The 25570-nt window shown below is 41.9% G+C and overlaps 1 protein-coding gene and 1 long non-coding RNA gene across 2 annotated transcripts in view; both read left to right on the top strand.

The window, feature by feature from the left end:
* The window catches only part of LOC135248078 (uncharacterized), a 39775-nt gene that overhangs the window by 9511 nt on the left and 4694 nt on the right, over positions 1-25570 (top strand). Inside the window, exon 2 of the long non-coding RNA XR_010328362.1 lies at positions 25349-25446. This is a non-coding gene — a long non-coding RNA (uncharacterized LOC135248078). The remainder of the gene's footprint in view (positions 1-25348; positions 25447-25570) is intronic.
* On the top strand, positions 14191-16891 carry nog2 (noggin 2). Its single transcript, XM_064322287.1, has one exon. It carries the CDS (start codon positions 15582-15584, stop codon positions 16215-16217), a length of 636 nt encoding a protein of 211 aa, XP_064178357.1. The 5' UTR covers positions 14191-15581; the 3' UTR covers positions 16218-16891.

Below are 25570 nucleotides of genomic sequence, written 5' to 3'. Positions count from 1 at the left end.
ATAATTCTATTGGTCATAACAGACAGCCAGTCTGGCTCTGGTGCTGCGGGCTTCCCCGGGCCAGTAAGCTCCTGTGCTTTGGAAAGCAGGCCCTTGTATGGAGCTCCACTCCTCTCACAGCCACAGGGAATCGGGTCTATCTGCGGCCCGGCCTCCCCCTAATGATCCCTCGCCGTGCGCCTTATTGAAGCTTAAGGAAGCGTGAAAGATTGCTGCAGGACCAAAGAGCTAAGTCCGCTTGTTGTACAAGGCCAATTTTTGCCACCCCCCCACCCCCCTCTCCGTGCCCCACGGCCTCTCCACCTTTATTAAACGGAGCAGGTTTTATTGCATTATTTAATTAGCCATTCCACAGCGTACCGCCACCCGCTCGAACCCGGGCCGCCCCCCCCCCCCCAATCCCCTTCCGCCCCTCTCTGCGCTGTCCTGGGCCCTTTGTGGCGCGTCTCACGCAGTTAGCCGCGGGGCCGGTGCTGCTCGGCGGTCAGGTAGGGCAGGAACAGGGGCGAGGGCGGGCAGGTTCGGGAGCGCTTCAGCCCGGGCCAGTCGACGCTTTCCTCACAAAATACAGACGTTCATCCAGGTTCTTTAGGGTTTGTGTGGAATTGTAGTTTTTAAACCATGAGTAATATTTGTCACTTAAGTAAACACGCTGGCAGAATAACCCATCTGTAGTCTCTTCAGGCTACATCTAGTCTCCTCAGTCATTCTCACCACCCTATGGTATTTATGGTTTTTATGGCTAATTGATTATCTGTATGCATTCAAGATCTGTATTTTGGTTGTAGGGCATTTAGTGTTTTCATGATGTTCCATGTACATTCGGAATGGTCGTGAAATGTTGTTAATCAGGTCTGGTACTGGTGCTCATATAACTGAGATATTCTCTTGCATTGTAAATTGCCCTGGATTAGATACTCTGCTAAATGAATGTGGTTTAATGTTCATAGTTAGAGCTGTCTCGCCTTTTATACTTGCAAGATTCTGTCATATTCAACTTGGCTTTTCCTTTTCCTTGCTTTAGCATGATAATCTGAGCCACACTTTCTTTCTTGTCCAGTGACCTTAGCTAACTTGCTCTGGAAACTCAAGCAAGTTCTGAAAATTATACATTCATCAGGTTTTTTTTCATGATCTCCACATCCGCCATCAGTCCCAGTTTTCGCACGTCCAGTTGTCCAGAAACATGATGTCATCCACTTTGGCCAAGCCCACAGGATACTTTAAAAAGACTATTATTTCTACCCCCTCTGGAGGGGCGAGGAGGGGAGGGGTTGTCTTAATTAGCTATTCTGTGTGTCTGGCTGGAGGGAGGGTGGTTCCCAGTGAGGGGCTGGCCCCTCTCTTTAGGCTGCGGACAATGGAAGGTGGCGGGCGGTGGCCTTCACCCAGCAGGAGGCTGCTAGGCCTGGTCAGGCTGACCCGCCCCTCCCGCCCCCCCACCCCGTCCCTGTCTCAGCCTCCGGCACCGCCGGGGACCCCTGCTATTCCCGCCCCCCGCCCCCATTTTCAGCACCTTGCCTATCCAGGAATGCTTGTAAGATGGGTTTATCAACAGCGGTCACTGGGGTGAGTCGGAAAGTGTGAGCTTTTCTGGCTCGCGCGCCCGTATTTAAGATTCTGTTTAAGTTAGCCGTTCCCAGGTGCGCCAAAATAACAAACAGGTGGAAAAATGTAATAAACGTCACAGAAAATTGAACAAATACACTACGACCGAGCAGACGTATCTGACCTGGCTGGAACCGGCGTCTCGCTGGTGTATTATACAGTCAGAAACGGAGGCGCTCTGTTGCCAAACAGCGGCTCAAACAGATCTGCTTTACTGGCTCGGCAGATGCGGGGTTCTGCTTTGAGGGGGCAGATGGGTCGTTTGTGTGGATGAATCAGGTGTGGAACGCTAGTGCTTTTCTCTCCATACAGTATAGTGCGTAGTGTCCTCCTGATAAGGATATACCATTTAAAGAGGACTTGGTTCCCGAAGGGTATTCCTGAAATATAAAATTTAACTACTAATGTTTTCTCATCTTCTGTAGTCTAGAACATGATACCCAATTCCCTTATAATTCAAATGACTGAAATGGTTGCCGCGGCATCACTATATTGCTTGTAAGGGAAGTACAGGCTGGCGCATGATGGATTTCTATGAATTGATGTAATTTAGAGCACGCTAGCTTAATTTTAAAAGGAGCCTTTTAATGGAAATGCACACTAGCTTTGGGAAACGGAGAGATCTGATAGCGGGCTTGGGATTGGTCTCAGTGGCTGGTGCCGACGGCCACGCGGTCTGCCTAAAAAATGCGATTACAATGCAGAAGTTCACTAACCTGACCTCCATGAGCCAAATAATAAAACTTGCGTCGCTGCCTTTTTTCCCTTAGCTCCAGTCGTGGTGCCACTGTTGAACTTTGGCTTCGTGGCACCTGGTTTTGCAGCGAAGTAGGCGCCCCTCGCTCGGCTCCATGATAAACAGCTGCTGTTTCAGTGGGGGGGTGGTCTGGGAAAAGGGCCGGGGTGAGGAGTGAAAAGCACTATTTTATGGTACAAAATGTGTCATATGAAAGTGGAGGAGACAAGCTGTACAACTCGGAAGAATTGTGTCTCCCTCTCCTCCTGTGAGAGAGCGGCCATTGTTTTATTATCATGCTAATGACACGACTAATTACAGCTCCAGTCCTCACAGTCTGAGCGGGCCACAGGGTCTTTTCTACACTGCTGCCTGGCTCCATTGATTCTGCTCCCACCTCCACGCCATTCTCTCACTCTCTCCCCCCTCCTTCTCTCTCTCTCTCTCTCACCCCCTCTTTCCCTCACTCTTTCTCTCTGTCTCTCTCTCTCTTTCTTTCTCTCTCTCTCTCAAGAAAATATTTTTGGCATTCAATACAATGCGCACATTGCCAAGTTAATAAGGAAAGAAGAAGATTCTAATAATGCAACAACAACAAATGACAATATTCACTGTGAAACCTCGCCTTCTATTCTTGTGTATCTTTTCATCTCTCATTTTGGTTTTTTTTATCTCTCATCTTAAAGGTCCAGGGAACTGGATTCAAACTGTGGTTATATTCCCCAGAAGTGACCATTAATTGTCTTCTTGGTATTTATTTCAGGTTTTTAAACAGAATCATAACAATGAAATTGTAATAAACGCTTAACACATCAGCAGATAAGGACAGGGTGGGCGTGTATCCTGCGCTCAATATTCATGTGTGTAAAACATGTCATAAGACATGTGAGCCATTCCTCGCCGCTAGGTTAGAGCAGGCTGTCCCGTTCTGTAACATTAGACTACCAGATAACACTGAAGAAAGCGATGTAAGCTGGGCTTTTCCATCGCGTAGTTAAACCTGCAGATCATTGAGTGTGTAATAACACTGTAGCACTGAGCTACTGTAGACTAATATTATACTTGACAGCAAACTCTGCACATTACACCCAAATAAAGAAAGGCTTTGATTCCACTTATTTGAGCTTTAAGGAATTGAATTATTGCTAGCTAATAGTAGGGCTACTTAATTATCCATCATGCTTCTGTTCTGTGACAAACAGCAGTGTTGCCAGCAGAAACAGTTTGGAGGGCGGGGAAGGAAGGGAAAGTGCAGTGCCGTGCACCAGCACAGGCTTTTTAGCAAAGCCACATTATTTTTGTAGATAGTCGGTGAAGTCCTCCTTGCGAAAATGGGCACTACAAATATTAACTGTTCGGGTTATTGCGATATTGCAGTGCCCTTGGGCCTCCAGAAATGAAACCCATTTCTTGTGGGTCTCTTCATTTTTTGGAAAAGAGAACATTTATTTGTTTTTCTGCATCCAGAGATGCATTTCCAACTTAGTTTGCCTGTGCAAAAGTAGCAAGAGCATCATTTACATATTGCAAGTAGAAAGGATTTCACTGGTCTTAGCGTTTTAGTGATGTACATTGTACCCAGCTAACCCCGCCCACTCAAAACCTGGCATTTAGCCAAGAGGGAAAACAGGGCTGATACAGGCAATGTTTTTTTTTGGGGGGGGGGTTGCAAGAATTGTTTAAATACATTTCTGGGCCATTTGTGAATACAAAAATGTATTAAAACGACTCATCAGCAAATAATTCAGAGATTTCACTTTTTTCTTAAGGAGAATAAAGATGAGTGCACATTGACCTAGGCGTCATTCTGTAATGACTTGTGTCACCACCTCAGGGAGTTGTTCTGGGTTCAGAACTTTGGATTTATCTTCAGACTTTTTTTCAAACAACCCTTAGCTGATAGTCAAGTTGTCATATTACAGTAGAACCTCAGAGGTATGAAGGTCCAGCTTATGGACAGACCGGTCACCAAAAGGCTATGAAGCCAGATGGAGCATACGCAACACTGCCCTATCAAGCTCTTCATTATTAAGCGCTAAATGTAAACAAGTCTCACTTTACATTGGTTAAAAAAAACTCTAAATACAGTAGTATCAGAATAAGACACTTGGCTTCTCTCAGCACTTTTGCTAAATAATTTAATGTGAAAATGCAATTTAAAGAAGGGCGAGGAAAACAAATCTAAGTTTGCAAAAGATACCAAAGACAACTAGTCACTGGAAAGTTATGAATAATTCAGTGTTTAAAACAGTCTCCATTGCTGATGCATTCTTATCTCCAAGGTTCTACTGCATTTGCAGAGCAGACATGCATAATAAATGTTAGACTGAAAGAAAATGATGACTCAGTTTGCTGGCTGACTTTTCAAAGCAACTATGCGTGTGTTTGGTGTTACTAATAACATTGTCAATGTAGCATTTCTTTCACATATACTGGCAATGTAGATGAAGTCTGTTGCCCTTTTTCCTTAAGTTCGTAAGGGAAAATGTCCTAGTGTGTTTGAAGAGTGATCTCAGCACTACAAAGGTGAGGTGATCAGATGTACAATATGTCCACTGGAATAAAGCAGTTAATAAATGTCACCCTTGGGTCCCACTTACGTTAAGTGCAATTTATGATTTCTAAAAAGCGTGACAGTGACTAGTCTGTGATGGAGTCTGCAGTAGAGCAGATGCTTCTTAAACAATGGTGAAAGTCTCAGTTGGCCCTCATATTTCATATGGTTTTGGGCAATGCAGACTATTTTTTCATTGCAGCTTTACCGTTGACATTTAAATGATCAAATGAGTAATTGACAGAAAAACTTTAAATGGGTTTGATTAGTAAAAGTAAAGTAACAAGAACAGAAAACCAAAATGCCCAGTGTTTTGTGTTCATATTTATGTCAATTTTTGTAATGACTAGCATTTGTCATTGATGGACATGTTAGCCAAATAACATGTTAGAAAATAGACGGCATCATGGTTAGATCTTCTGTGTGTCACTGTCCGTCTTCATGCTTACATTACCAAACCTTAAACTTAGTCTTGCACAATAGCATGAGAGGACTTATTGGGTTATTTGATCCGTGCAGATAATATCAGATGCAGTCTAGATGCAGTCATTCTGGCTGGACGTTTCATTGCAGCAAACTTTTGGTAGCCAGTTGACAAGACTAAATCCTGGGCTCTGTGGGAGTGGACTATGGTGTTAGTGTCCTGCAAATATCAGTGTGTTACTATTTCCTGAAAAGACAGGCCTGCTGATGCCCTTACACAGTGATAAACTTCAGTGAGCTCAGTGGCTCATTGAACTGGACTGTTGAAAGACTCGTTTAGTTTCTGGTGTTTGTTCTCTGGCTTTTCTGGTGTTTCCCATCAGAGTGGTGTTTTATGTCTGCCTCCCTCATGGGACACACTCAAGTGTTTTATTTGCAGTCTTCACAAAGAGCTTAGAGTCAGTTGTCCGAAACACCGATCCATGAGGAGTGTTATTCCTCATTTTGGCTCTTACAGTCTCTCGGGTTTCTTTGTGACTTCGCCTCACCTTTCACTCTCAAACTAAACATGGTGTTTACCCTGCGAAAACTACATAGCTGTCTGCACAGTGAGACAGAAAAAAGTGTGAAAAAGTAAATGCATACATGAATGAATGAATGAACAGCCACCTGAGATGTCAATTGACAAAATTATGCTATCAGGTTTTTGTTGTTGTCGATTTTCAGAAGCGGGCAATTTCCTTTCAGTCTGTTTTATTAGGATAGACAACATCATGACTTCATCCTACAGGACACAGGGCAATCGCTTGGTAATCAGGTCTGTTCATCCTACAGGACACGGGGCAATCGCTTAGTAATCAGGGCTGTTCATCCTACAGGACATAGGGAAATCACTTGGTAATCAGGTCTGTTCATCCTACAGGACACGGGGAAATCGCTTAGTAATCAGGGCTGTTCATCCTAGAGGACACAGGGCAATCACTTGGTAATCATGACTGATCCCATTTTATCAGGACATTTGGTCAAAATAAATGCCAAGGAAATCTCAATTTTTAAAGGGGCATATGCTGATAGCTGGTGCACCATTAAAAACCACCAAACTGTATATAAAGATACTGCAATCTAACACTGGTTTTGTTTTGTAATGATGCATCCCATAGACTGTGCCAGCACCAACATTGTGGACACTGGCCATGAAGTGTGGGGCATAGTTAGCCCATAGCTGTGCCCATAGGGGAAGGGTTTCAGTGGGCAAAGATGTCCCTGACTAATCCAGCATGACCCTAGCTGTGCATGAAGTGTATTCCTCCAATTAGACATCGGCACAACTCAGTTGGTGGACTGTACAGAGTGAAAGGAAGTGGAAGATGGTCTGATGAACAGTAGATAATGCATGCATGTTAGTCTGTGCTATGCTCAATTGGCGTATTACCTTTGTATATGATTCACAATTCTAAATTAAGAGAAAATGAACTGGGATTGTAGTCAAGTAATGTCAAAAGCAGTAACATAAAATGTAGCGAATCAACGTGGATTTTTTTCTGCCTGAATACTGGATCTAAAAATGAAGATGCTGACCAGCAGAGCAGTGAAAATGAACCCCCTCTAAACCTTAAAATATCTCATTCAGTTACAAATCTGCAAAGTATTCTACAGTGTGCATGCTGCCAAAAGCCTCAGTATAAACCTTCCCATCTGTAATTGTATCTGTTACCAGTCCGATGTGTAATCGTGGTGATGTAAGGTGGTGCACTGTAAACACATGTAAATGGTCATGCAATTGGCAGGCGATGTCTTTAATTTTGTTTCATCATTCCCTTGTACATGTCAGGCATTTTTTTTTAATCAGGGAATGATGAAATGTGATATGGAATTGTTCACCCTGGCAGGCAGTCATCTCAATTATTTGAATTTGACACACTCTGCAGTAAGGAGAGGTTGTATACTCATGCTTTTCAGATTGTGCACTTTTGCAAGTCCAGCATTGTTCTTTGACTTATAGCCCTTTACTGAGTCTGGACGGTCTGTGGCGTTTCTGTACGAAGGCCAGCAACACCATTTCCATCGCCATCGATCATTTCAGTGGTTCCCTCCACTGGCTATCAAGCTGTGGTGCATAAATAGTGTATCAATTTACCCAAATGATCCTCTTTCACTGGGGACATGTTTGCACCCTGTACTTGATAGCATTTTCTGTAGTTCTAGCCAAGAACCTAAAAATAGCAGTCCCTGAATGTTGGATCATACCTTACAACACACAATGTTACTTTTTAAAGCTATAACATTAGATTTCAACTCACTAAATCTATAGTAACTGGCCAAATCTAAAAAATGTTGCTAAACCCAAAACTGAATTCTTGATCCAGTCCACACCCAATAACCAAGCATCCAAATATTATGATATAGTTTGATAACTCTTGCAAACAAATTTTGTGATGATATCTGTTATACAGATATGTAGCTGGATATTAAATATTTGGCCAGAAACAAGAAACATATTGGGGAAATAAGCTTTATCAGGGAATAAGTGACTGAGGCCCAGTGCTATTGTTTACACTTTTACGAGTGTGCACGTCACATGCTCTTTCATCCCCACTGGAGTCGATTCCCTACTGAGTGCATTAATTACGAAAGCAAAGAAACTCAACTTAAAGAGCGCGGCTGCTAACTGGATGATGTCGTGCTAACTGGATGACGTTCCCAATGGTATTTGGACAGCTCTGGTCTAGGTGTGAAGTAAACTGCAATGCCTTTGCTCGCTCTCTCTTTCATTATTCCTCCCTCTCCTATTCTCCTGCTTCTCATTTATATCTCCGTTTTTCCCTCCCGTCCTATGGCCCTCTCAGTCCCTCACTCCTTCCCTCACTGATGCTCTGAGGCGTTTATACTCCATAAAAAGTTCTAGATTTTCCAGTGGAAGTTTGTCACTTCAGAGTGAGCTCACTGCCTTTGCCCTGCGTTACTGTTGTCTTTATAGTCATATGAGCTCAGCCCTCTCATGCATGTTGACCCTCGTGGCTCGGCAGCCTTGTGTCCATGTTCTGATATCAGCTCTTTCAGTACACAGTGACTGCACATACGGACACTCCCACAGATTTCTTCAGCCTTCCTTAACCATGATCTTTACCTATAACTCCCAATTCGTGGACAACAACAAAACTTAATCTGGATACATATGTCTCGACATCTGTTTTCCTCACTCCGTTGGTATTACCCCAGGTGACTGGCTTGATGGTCTGAAGCCTGGGGGCAGTGAAGGATCCAGAGCTCCAGTGACCACTCTAAAGATGTACTGAAGCCACTAGGCTACTGGTGAGAGGAACATGATGGAAGAATCATTTTTTTCCATGTGAAAAAGCATCGCCTTATCTCAGGAAAACCTGAAGTCAACTGACTTTATCTTATCATTTTACTCTTATCATTATTTGATTTATCTTGGTACTTGAGCCTGTTTGCCAGTTAGACTAAGGGCACTTTCACACTACGCATGCTTGAAACTATTTGTAAACAGAAAATATGAATGTTTTTTAATTATTATTTTTGTTTTTGGAGATTGTTGCCTGTTTAAATTTAATATTATTTTCTTTCACACTGCAATTTTTTTTTAGAACGCATACCAAGTTCACTTCTAAACAGCCTGAGACTCCTCTGCAGTCATCTTTTTTCAGTTGAATTCACACCCAAGTGCACCCAAGTGCAACCATGTCTCTGAAAGAAGTTCCCCATACATCTCCAAGCAAATCGAGCACAATGACACAAAGAGAAGCCAGGCCATCTGAACATCAGTGCAGCTCCAAACCAAAGCACGTTGACCCTGCTACATGGCATATCACATTCTTATGGATTCAACTTACCTTCTTCAACTATAAAATCTGTGAATGTGCTCCTTTTTTATAAAAACTTCAAAAATAACAAAATTTTCATCACCAAACTGTTCATTTTGACTAAAAAGTCTAAATTAAAAACAAATGCAGATTCAAAATAGGACACTGTTATTCAAGGCTGCCACAAAAGGCTATCCCAGACCTGACCACTGTGTGATAGTCTGATTGTTGTCATTCATGTAAGTATTTATTCCAGTATCCATCTTCTCTTTTCACTTTCATATCCAAAAGGAGAAAATGTTTATCTATTTTAGACTTCCTCAGTTTAAGCGGAGTACAAAACTCAGAAATGCATATTTTCCACTTAATGGATTGAAGTGTAGACTTCAGCACATTATATCAGATTTCTAATATTAATTATGAGTTACTAAGTTGCCTTAACCTTTTTCTGGAAAGCCCGACATACTAAAACTGTAAATCAGCATTTCTTTTTTGGCCAGGCGCGGGCACTCGTCCACGCCTCTTCCCCCGCATATTTAAAATGAATACATTTTCCAAGTTTGTTGTTGCTGACTTAGTATTTTTTTTTCCAGTAGCAAACTCTGCTTGAACTTTTAATTGGAAAGGAAACTGACAATGTTGCTTATCTTAGCTCATGATGTTTTTATGGAGCCTGGCTGTAATTGCCATTATGATGATTAGAAAGTCCGATTGGCCGCAGATTAAGGGGCGCTTCTGAGGACAATGTGTGGCCTAACTGCTTTAGGACTACCTGACCTGACATCACTTATCTGATAGGAAGTGTTAAGCTGTGCAGTTATCTCTCTTTGTCACCAGGAAGTGAGATAGTAGGTATGCTACCTGCCAATGTGGTATAGCCCTTACCAATACAGCTCTGTGGTATAGCCCTTACCAATACAGCACTGAGGTATAGCCCTTACCAATACAGCACTGTGGTATAGCCCTTACCAATACAGCACTGTGGTATAGCCCTTACCAATACAGCACTGTGGTATAGCCCTTACCAATACATTTCAAGTTGTTGTGTGATTAGTATTTATCCATAGCAAGCAACTTAGGTAAGGACTGACAATTGTATCAGCACTGATGGTTTATGAGCCCTTAACCAATACGATGATTGGGAAAGCCGATTACCAATACTAGGACTGTGGTATCAGGACACCTGACCTACATCACTTATCTGATGGAAGTATGTCAGACTCCTTGACCAAAGTGAGAAGTAGTATGACTGCATGGTATAGCCCTTACCAATACAGCACTGTGGTATAGCCCTTACCAATACAGCACTGTGGTATAGCCCTTACCAATACAGCACTGTGGTATAGCCCTTACCAATACAGCACTGTGGTATAGCCCTTACCAATACAGCACTGTGGTATAGCCCTTACCAATACAGCTCTGTGGTGTAGCCCTTACCAATACAGCTCTGTGGTATAGCCCTTACCAGCACTGTGGTATAGCCCTTACCAATACAGCACTGTGGTATATACCTTACCAATACAGCTCTGTGGTATAGCCCTTACCAATACAGCTTTGTGGTATAGCCCTTACCAATACAGCTCTGTGGTATAGCCCTTACCAATACAGCACTGGGAGTTTGCTACTTTTCAGTTTCCTGCTGATATAATTTAAATTACTTCTGTACCCTGTGAACTCATGTAAAAACACAAAATTCAATGCAAGTTATCACAGCTACACAAAAAATCTCCTTCTGTAACATTACCATTATTGATATGATACAGGTAGATGATCCACACAATTTATGTCTGTGTTTCCCACCTGTATGATGTTTTCAGGTAGTGTTACACACATTTATGAATTTTCTGCTGTGTTGATTTAACTTTTTCTCATTGCTGTTGGTCATTTTAGCCATACTACGCTATAAAAAGATATAATATATAAACAAAAACATTTTTATATAAAAAGCCAATTTTTTCAAATACATACAGCATACACTACCTATACATATGTTAAATATAATTAATAAAAAATATATGTACCAAATTATTGATATTAAAAAAATAAACTTTCATCAATGTGTTTCTTCATCGTCATCTCAAGGAAATATGGTCCGTATGTGCATGACCAAAATGTGCATTCTTCACTTGTGTCTGCAGAATTTAATGAAGGTCTGATTGAGTGCTTGTGCCAATGTTTTTGTCCCCCCCCCCCCCCCCCCCCAAAAAAAAAAAAAACATTTATATACACTGTTTAAATCTCTTCAGAATTTTCTCCTCATAAAGACGTTTGTGTGTCATAGAAAAAGAGGAAGCAAGGGGGTGCTGGGTGGCTCATCTTGGAAAGGCACTGTTGTAGTGCAAGGATGGGTCACACTCTGGTATCGAATCTGGACTATGCCATGGCCAACTGTGGTTGTCAGAATCTGCAGGATAGGACGTTAATACTGGGCCTGGATGTCACACCAGGCACCAGCACCCTCGAAAAGCTTGTCTGCTCTCTCCCAAATTCATAGCTGAGGGTGCAGCAATGGTGGTTCCAGAATACAGTTGCACACTCAAAATTGCAAGAGAAACGGGCAGAAGCATGTATTTTTAAAAGAGATAAATAGTGCCTTTTCCATACCACCAATGTTCTGCATATTCGTGTAAGATATTATTTTTATGTAAGATTCAGTGAATAGTAAATAATAATAACAGATGAAATTTCTCCCTACAGTATTAAAAGTATTAGTGTTGATACACATAGCTCTGCACGGCAAAATATCCAGTGTTCATTCAATTCTAACTGAGTCCACAAGGGACCATAGCCCACAGTATGTACTCTTTAAGAGTTGATTTAACACTGAACGTTTAACTGTGTAACAGGAAAAAAGGCATTTATTTATTTATTTATTTATTTAGACATGCAGTCTCTGCGTATGTGAGGAACTCGTCAAAATTTAGCCAACATACGATGTTAATGACCAATGAGTTCTCATAGACGTTTCTAATAAGGTGTTTGTATTTGGGCTCTTTTTAGAGAACCAATCCCACACAAATTGCTGGTTTTATTACCAGGTTGTAGACTGAGCATCCAATGTGGAGCCCCGTACCCTAAATCACTGTTATTATGACGTTACAACCATTTATTGTTGGTTCGTATTCTATCATTTTTAATTACTGTTTCGATTTGTTTCAGTAATTTTACTCTGTTTTCAGCAATTACGAGAACAACTGCTTTTATTCATAACTAAAACATTTGCCGGCTCCAGTCTTACTGAATAGCCTACTGAGGACGCATATCACTATATTTCTAAATAATTGTATATGGGTACTTTTTGTCCCGGTATTGTTTACATTTTCTCATCGTGATATCTAACCTTGTGTATTTTCCTCGAATAGAAAATAACGGGGTAAGATTTAGGAAATAAGTAATGGTCAATATGCAAAACAGATTTAGGATTTTTAAATGATCCTGTTTCGGGACCTTGAACTATTCATGAAAGTGTAAAACAGAATCCAATTAAATGTATATAATGCATTCTTTAATGCATGGAAAACCATCGCGCATTAAAGACGCAAGAGGAATTTGTTTTGCACAGTTGTGTATTGACCAGAGTAAGTAAAAGACAGATTAGAGTTTGGCTAGTTTTAGAAGATGCAAGCTAATCGCATCCATTTTTGAGCCTCTCCTGTGAGTTCAAGCAGTTTGGTACACTAGTGAGCACTGGAGCGAAGTGGCACTGATCTGAGTAAAAATAATCTCTAATATTCTGTTCAAAATGACTCCCTTGCGCTGGAACAATGCCCTCTAGCGGTGTTGGTGCACCGCGACGCAAAGCCATCATCCGCTCAATCAACTTTGACAACTTAGAAAAAGTATTCATTCCCAATTTAATCTACGTTTAAACATATAAGCGACAACTATAGATTCAATGAGAAAGTATGTTAAAATGCCACACACAAGTCCGTGCACGGTCGTTTACGCTTTTGAGAAACCTAAAAAAAGAGAACAGAATTCAAATGCATTTGGTGACTTTCCTTGAATAGGCGATGGTTATCTGTGTGCAATAGCTGTATGAACATTACGCTAATTATAACAAATGTTAGCATTTGACATAAATGTGGTATTGCAATTTGGCCCAGTTGAAAGATTGTGAGGACTTACCAGGCATCAGTAGCTTATTTCCGGTCTAAAAGGAAATTTCTTCAAATATATCAAATAGATGTGTTATTCGCTTTGGTATTTTTCAGAACCAAAATCACAAAGCGAGATTGCCTTTATAATTGCAACAGAGAATACGAGGTTGTTCCTAGCTCACTATACTGAACATTTCTTTCTGTGTAGCCGGCCTAGGCTACTAACGCTACTTATTAATCCAACAGAATTTGGTTTTGATCGTTTACATGACATCGTACCTTTTATTAATATTCCATATCCTATATTTTCATTTTTGGAAAACGTTATGTAGGCTATGATAATTACGAATACAATATAGTAAAGCATGATAATGAATATATCTTGGGAAGGTTACATTTAGTTGTGTATGCCCATTTATAGTATTAATTGCACACTTATTTTGTGACCCCAAGGTTCAAGCTGCGGGTTCCTCTCATTGGAAAGTCTCAGCTGAAACAAAGGCTGAATGTTATGGCTGCTTAATGTGGACCTCCGAACACGGTACTTAGCCAGTATGTTAGCCATCTATCTCCTGGGAATGCTATAAATTAGGAAACACTTAAGTGGTTCAATTAAGAATAAAACGACGCCGTATTGAACCTATTACCTCTCAAGTGTGTCAGTGTGTAGCCAGATATTCGTCAGTGCAGCGGTCTGCAAGCAAAGAGGGAAAAATAGGGGGTGGGTAAAGGAAATGGCTAGACAAACGTCTGAGAATCAAACCGAGTTATATTTAATGCAGTGGATAACTGAAGAAATTTAAACGCCATTGCCTCCGGTAGCCTATAGTTCATACATCGGTGCCTTTAGGACCCAGTGGAATCACAGTAATTGTGGGCGATTTTTTTTTTCTTTTTGTAAAGGGGAGGGGGAAAGAGAGGGGCTGTCAATCATAGTGAAAGTGACAGGAGTGGGCAGGACCCACTGACACTTTGTACCATCGGAGGGGGATATTTAACTTGGGATAGAGCTCTGCTCTGCTCACAACAGACACACACCAACACACAGTGTGCCTAAGCAAACCAACCTTCAGAGCCAAGTATCTCGAACCTCTTAAAACTGGAGCTACTGTACCAGCTATCAAGGATCTAGATTCCCCCTGGGATTGGCATAAATACTGATCGACCACAGACTCCTCAATTCGGATTGCAGCCTGGCCATGCACCGCTAGCACAACTTGCAACTTCTTGGAAGAAGTAAAGAAGGGGAAGCACGGTGTCATCCAGAAGAAAAGGGACAAATATTTGAATGAACTCAAGTGAAACGTAACAACTCGCGCCTAAAATGGATTGTGTGCATGTGAGTTTGTAACTGAAGAAACGTCAGTGGAAGGCAAACCAGCAGGTTTGAAAAGTTTCATGCTTTCTTGCGTTCGTTATACTGCATCTTCGTGGAATATACTGCAGTGACTGTCATTGGGGGAGAAAAACAAAGATTGTGGACCGTGTTTTCCTGTTCGACTGAGACATGGAGTTGTGATAGATTCTCCCAGCGATTTTATGGGAACATTTGAAAATGCCAAGAGAGCGTAGTTCCTGATGCCGTTACTCGGATAATTAAAGGTGGAAAAAATAATACAAAAAAGAACTTTTGGAATATCTCACTGGTGCTTCAAAAATTAAACAAACGCTGCTAAAAGTTTGTCTTTCAGCTCATGGAGTTTGCTGTTTAGTTTGGAACCCATCAAACTTGAACTGTCAAATCCCTGTTTAAACGCAGTGCGTAAAACTAAAATTGTCCGAGACAGCCTTTGTCCCCGGGTTGTGACATTGCAGACATATTTAAAAACTGTTTTGTGCCCCTCTTTCGAACATTTTTGGATCTGTTCTTTCTGGGAAACACGGACCTATAGAACACTTCATTCCAGGCTATACTCTCGCGCCAGCTCCTGTCATCTAGTCTAGACAATTTGTCGTGGCGTTGAGTGCCTCGGTTACCATGACGACCACCATAAAACCGATGTGAATTTTGGAGAAAATAGTAAAAAGTTAAGGAAAACGAGAGAGCGAAAGAGGGACGTTTCAAGACAAATTGCAGTCCTGGGAGGACTAATGTCTCAATGAGAGAAGGTATACCAATAGTGAGAAAAAAAATTGGAAGCATTGAGAAGCAGATCTGGTGATCCCCAAAAAGACAGCCTTCTGCTCCATGTCATTCAAACCCGACCTGGTCTATTAAAAGTGTCCTCTTGCCTGTGCTTTAACGTCAACTATTTATGAACCTCCCGAGCGCCCAGTTTCAAAGTGCATAACCATTGTGAAATATCTGAATACAATAGTAGTAACACAACATAAATATGGGATTTTCTCAGGCGCTTCTCGTGTACGTTTTCGTGTCCATACACCTTGGTGTTTCTCAACATTTTCTTCGGCTGCGCCCTTCGCCCAGCGAACACCTCCCGGTGCCTGATCTCAAAGAGGACCCTGACCCGGAGTATGATCCACGCGAACAGGACCTTGTCGAGAGGACTCTGAGGAAAAAACTCGGCAGCTATTTTGATCCCAATTTCATGTCCATCGGCTCCCCGGTGTCGGTGAATCAGTCCGTCCAAGAGACACAAGTGAGGCTGCCTGGGCCGATACCCAACGAAATAAAAAAGCTGGACCTCTCCGAGACTCCTTACGGGAGACGGGTTAAAGTTGGCAAAAAAGCGCGCAGGAAATTTCTGCAGTGGCTGTGGACGTACACGCACTGTCCGGTAGTGTACTCCTGGAAGGACCTGGGAGTGAGGTTCTGGCCACGCTACATCAAGGAAGGCAACTGCTTCAATGAGCGCTCTTGTTCGTTCCCAGAAGGGATGTTTTGCAAGCCCATCAAGTCAATCACCAAGACTTTCCTCCGGTGGTATTGCCAAGGATTTTTAAGACAGAAATATTGTACGTGGATACCGGTGCAGTACCCAATCATCTCAGAATGCAAGTGTTCTTGCTGAGTTTCTATGGAAAGGGGGAGGGGAAACGGACTGGAATACGGTTTCTATTGCACTGTAAACTTTCAGAACAGAGATGGGCTATCGTGTGATATCGAAGGACACCATAGCGAATCTATTTTTATATATAGCATTTTAATAAAAATACCAACATTGTACATATTTAAGATAAAAATGCAGCTATTTTTTTTAATGAACAGGACCATATTTTATTTCAGCCCTAAAACGTGTTTTGGGGGAACGCAAGCACTTCGAAAGGAAGGGCTTTTATTTTTTATGAAAAAAAGAAGATGGAATGCGTCAACTTCTCCAAGAAGTTACTTTTTTCAACAGAACATTAATGCTGACTGATCAAGATCTTTCACTGCAAAATGCTGCCTAGATTTTTGTATAATAATATTAATAATAATAAAATGGAAAAGTTGAGGTTAAAAAATATATAAAGGCGTGAACTCGGCTTTTGGAATACATATAGTATTGTAGAAAGGTTAAAACAAATCTGTACAATTTATTTATTATTTTAACGATTGTGAGTATAGAACATAAGGAAAATAGAAGAGTATACCAGTAATTATGGGAGATGTCTACTTGAATATTTCTAAAATAAAAGGAAACATATCAGTGTAAATGTAATGGTTACACGTTTTAGCAATAAAGTCTATCTTTTAAACATGTAACTTCTGTCAAGGTAGTTGCTTAACGTGTGTTTGGTTCAGGGGGCGGGGGTTCCAGAGCAGTTATTCAAGGGGCTACTTAAAATCAAGGTAAGTGTGGAGATACTATGGATTTGGGGAGGTGTCCAAAGTTGACGCAAACAGAATGCATCCATAGTAAACGTGTGATCCACTGTGTTTTGTAATAGGAAGAAAACGGCAAGAACTATTCTGAAAGGGCGGCGTTGTGTGTGATTGACGGGAAAGCGCATTGAGCAACCCTGGCGTATCTACGCAGTTTACATCTCTATGATCCAAAGGTGTTAACATAGTAGTAAAATATGACTCAGTTACTTTAAACAGTGTCAAGCTCTGAGACAGCGAAGTGAGTTTGAGCTAGGAAGCATGGATTGTTGGTCAGCCGCTATCCGCGCGGTCCAAAGTTTTTGCAGTCACAACAGATAGGCCAAGCATTGCAAAGACGGTATTCGAATTAACGAATGCAAAATAAATAATTTAACAAAACAACGGCTAACTGCTTACCGACGTAACCACACCAGTTTAATTTGGAAAGCTGCACATCGAAAAAGTTAATAGAGCAACATATTAAGAAGCAAAAGTGAGTAATTGGTCTCTGGAATGGAGGGAAAAAACTTTTGTTTTTTTTGCACTGTTTTAATTTCTCTTATAAAAATGTATAGCATTGATATTACTTTATATATGGATTACTGTCGTTGAAGCAAAGACAGCGTGAACGTTATAAGACAGTTACAGTAAAGCGCATTCCGTTTCGTGCGTGTGGTTTAAAAACGGTCTCTAGTCTGTGGTCGTGCTTAGCTTCGTCACTTGCTGTGTGGTGGTATTTTATGACAGAAAAACCGGGGGGATTTTAAGGAAAAGGCAGCGTGCCAATAGGGGAGGGGGCGCTTTCCTCGCTGTCTGCATTGCCTGATGATGTCTCGGGGTTTTGGAAGCTTCGCTCTGACTCCCAGGCGCCACTCAGCCGCCCCCTCTCGACTGAACAGAAAGGAGCACTCGGGGAAACACAGTAACCCTTTCAAGTTCAGCCTGGCGTATAACTATCAGCAGCATGTGAAGACGCAGGATATTGCTGGAGTGGTCAGATACCTGAGACGAGGAAAAGTCTTCTCAACCTTTTGGCGATTTATTTGAACAAGCTGATCCCAGTCTCATCTATAGGGATTTAATTACGATTCTCGAGGCGACACGCTATACATTTCTTTAACCGCACCACAGGGCGACGGTAGATTAAAGGCTTCTGTCGCCGATGATATAGAACTAACTAATACGATTTAGTCTCAAACCGAGAGGAATCGCATAACAATTGCCTGTGTCCAGCCTGCTTGGGCTGTTGGCGTCAAACACGTGGCGGGTTTTAGACGAGCTGCATGCTTGGCAGGACTTGGCAGCGAATGTCGGCTAGTAACTTTATCCCCCATTTATATGTGCTTCAGTTTGGTCCGGTATCGCTCGCCTAATTCGTTTTTTTCCCACTCAAGTCGTTTGCATTGATTTATTTAATGATAATAATAATCTGCCTGTAGATTAAAAATAAGGTTGTTTTATGCTCTCTGTGTTGTGTGAATACGGGGTACTTTTATACAAAGTTGACTGGTTATCTAATCGATCTCTAGATATATTTGACCAAATCATTAAATAGACACAAGTGACCGCGTGATGTAAGCAATGAAGCTCCATACATAGATCTATTCATAAACTGTGTTAAGAAAATGGCTCACAGTATATAGTAAACGTGGAAAATCATACCCTGTGACTAGATAAGATGAATACATTTAAAATAACATTATATTACCGATATCCTTGCCCTTGAATGCCTCTGTACTTTATGTTCTGCCTCTATACAACCCACGAGGTAACAATTACTCTGTATGTTTTGTACAAAGCAAACAGTCTCATATGCTACTACTCTGTTTCACTATAGGAGGTCAAAAAAGGATATCAACTGTTATTTAGGTTTATCAGCACCATATCTGAGATCTAGGGGCAAACCATGCCAAAGATGATAAGGAAACATCTCACTAGTTTGGTCATGAATTATGACCCTTGGAGTTAGCATTTAGCACTGAAAGAATTCTGCCGGTCAAAAAATAGACCTGTGGAATGGAAATAGCTACATCACTGATTTAAAAAACGTCATAAGGGGAGTGTGTGCCGCAAAAGCCAGACATGTATTCAGGTGAGCGTGTGTCTTGGTGAATTGGTAATGGAGACATTCCAGTTGGTCCTTGAAGGGTAGCAATGCAAAGTAAGTCATATCTATTTCTTAATGTATAACCAGCACAGACACTAGTACACAGTATGTCTACATCACAGAAATGCATCTTATGATGAACTTCAGTCTTCATGGACTTGTTTGCCATTTTTATTTATGTGTTCCAGGATGTATTTTAGTGGTTGTGGATATTGTCCTGACAGAGGAACATCATTCCATCGACTGTCACCAAAATTTCACTCAAACCCTCAGAAGGCACAAATGACCTAATTTTGGCTTGGATTATGTATGTCTCCTACCATCGATCATTTTTCTTTATCAGCAGGTGAACCTATTGAGATTGCATGGCAATACCTGACGGCCAACCAGTTACATGTAACAGTCACTCTGCACCCCCCCCCCCCCCCATTTCACAAATCAACACACTAGTGTTACTATAAAAAGTAAATCATTCTCCTTGGCCTCAAACTAACTCTGTTAAAAGTTTTGATTTTTGGCCAGATTTCACCACAGTCTTCCCCTTTAGCCAATATCACAGAAATCAGAATCTTTCTCATTTATGATTTAGAATGAGAATCATCTTGAGTCATTCTGATTCAGACGGGCCACAGATTCCATGGAATTAGTCAGGAGAGAGGGGCAAGCCTCTAAGAATCCGGATCCCTCCATTCTCCCACCCCACCTTCACCTTCATTGAACATTTTTTCATGTCCTGACTGCTTGAATCTGTTTTAAATTTGCCATGTGACAAGCAATTGGAAAAAAAAAGGCTGCAACACAATATCGATAAATGTTTTAAAGTATAATTTTTGAATGGACAAGTTCCATAATAAATGTTTTTGAAACGAAGGACATATCCTACAATAGTTTTTAAAGTAATGGATCTTTCTCTCATTCTTTTACTTTCAATTGATCTTTTTGTCTAATTCTGTGAATGAAAAATAATAATTTTTTTAACCAAGTTTTTCTGAATTGTTAATAACACACGTCTATTTAATAAGAATTTAATTAGTGAGAAGTCATATAGACCAAATGACCACAATCATTAGCCTGATTCGCCTCCTCTGGCATTCACCACCTCTATATTCCTTTCTCTTTTTCCAAATTAGTGCCTGTAAAATATTAAACAAAGACTTGGAAAACCCATTAAAAAGTGTTTCAAAGGGAAGGTTTCGGGCTTTTTATAACCCTTAATGAGTTTGGAACCTTTAGCAGAATTCCAGGGAAAAACATTGTTTGAAAATCTTTCCCCATCAGGTTCTGTTTATTTTGCTTTTGCTCATGTTGACGGTTTCCTTCTGTCAAGGTTTCGTGTCACAGTAAATAAACTCATAAACATCTCAATATGCTCTTCGGCATAACCTCATCCTGAGACTGAAGTCAATTCGGAAAGTCAAACTGCATGCTTATCAGAAGAAGAGATCGAAATTTCCTTTTAGAACCAACAAACTTTAAGCCTGCTGCATACAAGAATCAACATTCCGCAAGGTGCCTTTACAGAGCAGTTCTGGTGACTTTGGGATGGCTATCTATGGCTTTGTCTGCCTTTTGTATTAAAAGAAATGCAGGGTTGTTGATTTGTATCTTTGGGGGTTTGTAGCATTCCTGATAGCATAGTGTGCTATCAAAGACTTAGTCAAGAAACCAAAACAATTTCCTGAATTGTACATATTTTTAATATTAGACAACAGCATTTAAGTCCAGTGGTTAAGACAAACACGGTATGTGCTCATAGGAGAAAAATGATGTGTGGGAGTTATAAACTGTTGATAAATTAGTTTGATTTTTCTTGGGTATTGTCCCTTTAAGGTTATGTCACATAAACAACATTACAAAACATAACTGTTGTACAAATTGCAGTAATAAAGGTGGGATTGTTACAAAGCTCTTTCAGAAATGTACCAATTATATTTAATTGCAAATGCATTACTGTATGTACTGTAATGGTGTGTGACTATTTTGTGTGCTATACTGCAAATACTGTGTCACCTAAAGCAGGATCACAAGCACTTCACGCAATTTATAGTAGCATGGCGATGATTTGCTTCATTTGATATTCCAAATGATGGTGGATGCTCAGCTGATCTGACTCCAGCTCTCTGGTCACATTGGAGGACACACATACCCCCCGCCCCCCCCTTCCTCCCTCATTCCAAACAAGCACATCCCAGCCCCAGACGGAGAGACAGTACTCAAACCCACCAAAACCAGCGCAAAATAACAGCACGTATAAAGCAAGACTCAGCAGAAAGAAAATGATTGATGATGACAGGGTATTAGATGCAGCTGAGATCAGTGTGATTAATATTGTCATGAATTGCCGTTTCTTAGAGCTGCCCCTGTTCCTCCCTGGCTGTGGTCCTGGGGTTGTGGTGTCTGGAAAGGGGGGGGGGGGGGGGAGGGGGTGGGGGGTGGGCAGGGAGAGGCGTGCGGTTCATCGCTGACTTCCAGGTGGTCTGTGCATGGATTTCAAAATAGGGTCACCCTCTGACCGCCTTGCTGGTTTTTCCCCCTCCGCAAATGATAGAGTACAGTACGAGTACAGTACACACATTACATAAGCTTGTGCGTGTGTATGTGTGTGTGTGTGTGTGTTTCAAAAGACTGCCTGGTGTCTCTACAAGGAACTACAGCGCAGCATTGTGACAGTGTATGGAAGGCATCGCTCTCTCCGGGCTGACGGACACAGGTCCAGGTCTTTCTTATGTGATCTATGACAGATCTCGCCTTGAATGCCTTCAGTCAAAGCCTGGTGCTGTCTGCTGTCAGCGAATCTGAGGGGCTGTCTGGGCTTGAATAACCCGTCTCTCAGCAGATTTATCAGGGGCATCTGTCCATCCAGGTCTTCGGTCCCTGCTGTGCAGTAGATATACGAAGCAGGGGACAGAAAACAATCAGTCAAATGCCTCTTTTGTGTCCTTTTGTGTCATTTTCTTGCCTTAGAAGTTGCGTGCGAGCGCACTGGAACTGGAAAGAACACCGTCAAGCCATTCCGCTTGAGCGGAGATGCCCTCATGAATAACAATGTTGTTTGCCTTCAGCATTTGAATTACATTACAATATAGCCCGAGATTTGGAGAGAAAAGGGCTTTTGGAACATCCATACATCTACCAGCCTGTTTCCATGGTTATGTTTCTTGTTTTCTGTGCTGGCTTTTTGTGTCCCATGCATCAGTGAATTGCCACCATTTTGTCTGTCATCATTAGGGTTTAACTGGAGATACAGATGAAAGTGTCATTCCAGGAGTTGCGCACTGTGACTGCTGATGGCGAGACATCATAGAAAATGGCTATCAGATGAAAGAAACATGAAAAAGACTTCTTTATTATCCATGCATTCATAATATCAGCTCAGATGTTTAAATTAGCAGCTTCAGCTCTATGGCATGTTGTTCTAAAATGATGATATGTTGTTCAAGGTTTGTTTATGTTAGCATTGATTGGCCTATTCAAGTGTCATTGCTATAGATTGTAGTATGTATATGGAATTGGCCTATTCAAGTGTCATTGTTATAGATTGTAGTATGCATATGGAATTGGCCTATTCAAGTGTCATTGTTATAGATTGTAGTATGCATATGGAATTGGCTGATTCACATAACATTGCTCTGGAATGCAGCTTGCATGTGCATTTTCGATTCCATGGCTTCCACGTTAAATCCATAAAAAAGATTTTTTCAAACGTGTGATGTCAAGAAACACCTCATCTGGAAAATCATTGTAAAAAGGTAGCATTAGTGTTGAAATACTTTTAGGACTATACTAGTGTATGTCCACTAACTACTATTGACAATACTCATGTAAATATCAAATGTGGGTACGACAAAAGCAAGCTTCACCAAAATTGGTGAATTCACATACTCTGTATTGGGCTCAAACATAGTTTACTGAAGTCCAAAATTATTAAATTCAGATGTACTATATTGAAGTTAACACCTAAAAGGTAGTTTAACAAGGTAAATAGCAACCACTACTGCTTAACTACACTAGGAAGGCCATAGTCTCCTTTGTGATCACCAGTCTCTCTGACTGGGCAGTGCCTATTCTAATTCAGGAATGTCCATGCCCCAGAAGTGCATTGTTGTCTCTCTGTACGTGAACACTGACAGACTTTTCCTAAGCCCGTGTGATCGAGTCAGACCCAGAGTAGAGCCCCCTGCATGCTTGTCTCCTAGTGTCCCTTACTCGCACATGGGTGGCATTTGGAAAATGTTTACCTTTCCTGTCCCATGTATTTACAAAGATTAACAGCTGCATGGTGCACAGTGGCTCTTGCTAAGGCTGGCGTGTACCCCTGAAGTTCAGAGTAAAGCCATTATTTGCATGCAAGCCCTGTACATTGACACGCTGGATACATCTGCTGCCAAGTTTATGATAGCCCTTCAATTCTTTATGCAAAACAAACAAATTAGCCAGCAGACCATTTATTCTCTCTCTCTCTCTCTTTCTCATTCTCTCTCTCTCTCTTCCTCCCTCCCTCCTTAAGCAGTGCAGCTTTAATGTGCCTTTTTCCAGACTAAGTTATACATCAAAATAATTGACATAATCCACAGAGCTTTTGTCTGAAAGAGGGAAAAACCTCCATCCTCGCTCTGCTTGAAAATGACAGAGAGAATGAAAGGGAGAACATGCAGGGCATTGTTTTATTTCTTCTCTGGCACAAAGCGAGGGGGCCAAACAGGTGAAAATAACTGGCCCTATTGTGTCCAGCACGACTTAGGCCGCTGAACCTGACGTTCTGACGCCTGGCTGTCTGTCACATTCAACTGAGGTGGTCTATTCAGAGCCTGAGACAAGGGGACAGAGCGGGCAGGGGGTGGGCTGTGGAGGAGGGGAGAGAGGGAGGAGGAGGCCGGAGGGCTGGTGGTGGGTTACCAAAAACAGATCTCCTCACAATAGGCAAAGGAAATTCCTGGAATAACCTCGGAACACCTTAGAGGAAGCGTTCAGATTTATTAGTGTCAACACCGCAGAGAGCGCGGTGCCCTTTGTCCCTCATGCTGCGGAATTAATCACGGCGCCTCGACAGGGCCGGAGTCATCCACACCCCCCTGGAATTAGCGCCAATTAGGAGATGGTCACTCAGATTGCAGGTGGGGGCGGCGGAGGAACTTTCCGTGTTGGGGAGAGGGGAGGGGGGGGGGGGGGCGGGGTGGTTCTGGAGGGAGTTTGAGCTACATGTGTTGGGTGCTGTTGGGCTACAATGGGAAAATAAAGTAATCTCAGCAGGCCACAGTTCATTTTGGAGTGTTTGTTTGGGACTAATTCTCTGAGGCAGGTTGTGTGCGCTTCACACTCCCACACCAAGTGGGAAATCATTGTTTTAAGTGGAAATCCACTAAAGGGTTTCAAAGACAAGGTACTATAGAGCAACCAGTGCCCCCCGAGTAAAGACACTGTGCTAGCACATAAAAACACCTAGGTTGCCAAACAAATATAAAAGTCTCTACTTTTGATCATTTTAATAACAGTGACTTCTAAGAACAGCTTTAAGAATATGAATATTTTCTTGAATTGCTTCAGAATGTCTGTGATTGCAGTTGTGAACTATGTTTCAGTTCATCCTTTTTTAAGCCAGATATAATGTTATTCTTACTCTTGTGCAATGTCAACGCAGCGGTATGGAGACGGAGTATGGAATAACGTTCGTATGCGTATCCATAGTACAAAATGTGCGTATCCATAGTGCAAAAGGATTATCAAGTATTAAACTGAGTCAGCGTCAATGTGATATTTTAAGGCAGGGTATTAGATTGCATTGTAATTACCGAAACACCCCACCCTCTTCCTTCATTTAACATGCTGAAATACCATCCAGTCACCTCAGTTAGAGCCCGGGGAGGGATCAGCATGCAGTATTAACCTGCGGCGGCTATTATAGCCGCAGTTCCCTTATACCGCAGGCGGAGAATGCAGAAATGCACTGTGGGAAATTTCAGGGCTTCAGGTTTTGGAGTCTCTCAGGTTTATCCCCAAACCGTCTCAAGTTCTAGCAGTTTTGACTTGCCGTGTTTAAAGCCTTATGTGGCATTGAACCTTGAACTCAAGGAACAGTAGGCTGAGGTATTGACAGACAGACCCCAGTATGGGTTCAGACTGGGTTTCTCGTGCTGAAGATGCGTTCCCCACGGGGTTGCCTGCCCACTGGCACCAGATGGACGGCTCTGGCGTTGGGTATGAGCATGACTGCGCTGGTGATGTCATTCCTGTCATTCCGCTCTATGCAGGCCTACTGATAATCCCACAGTCAACACTCAATGGGGGATCACTGACCTGGGAGCAGTTTGGAGAGAGAGGGGGCATTTTGGGACATGGCCTTGACATGGTATATCCCCACTTTTTTTCTTTTTTTGGGGGGGGGGGGGTGAGGAGAGGCCATGGGGACTGCAGTATGGAGCAGGACATCACGCTACTGTTTACACCGCCCTTCTCCACATTGCTCTTACCCA

Source organism: Anguilla rostrata, chromosome 2 (assembly GCF_018555375.3).
Source record: "Anguilla rostrata isolate EN2019 chromosome 2, ASM1855537v3, whole genome shotgun sequence".
Lineage (NCBI taxonomy): Eukaryota > Metazoa > Chordata > Actinopteri > Anguilliformes > Anguillidae > Anguilla > Anguilla rostrata.
Note: the sequence above shows the minus strand (reverse complement) of the source record. Positions and strands in the feature narration are given on the sequence as shown.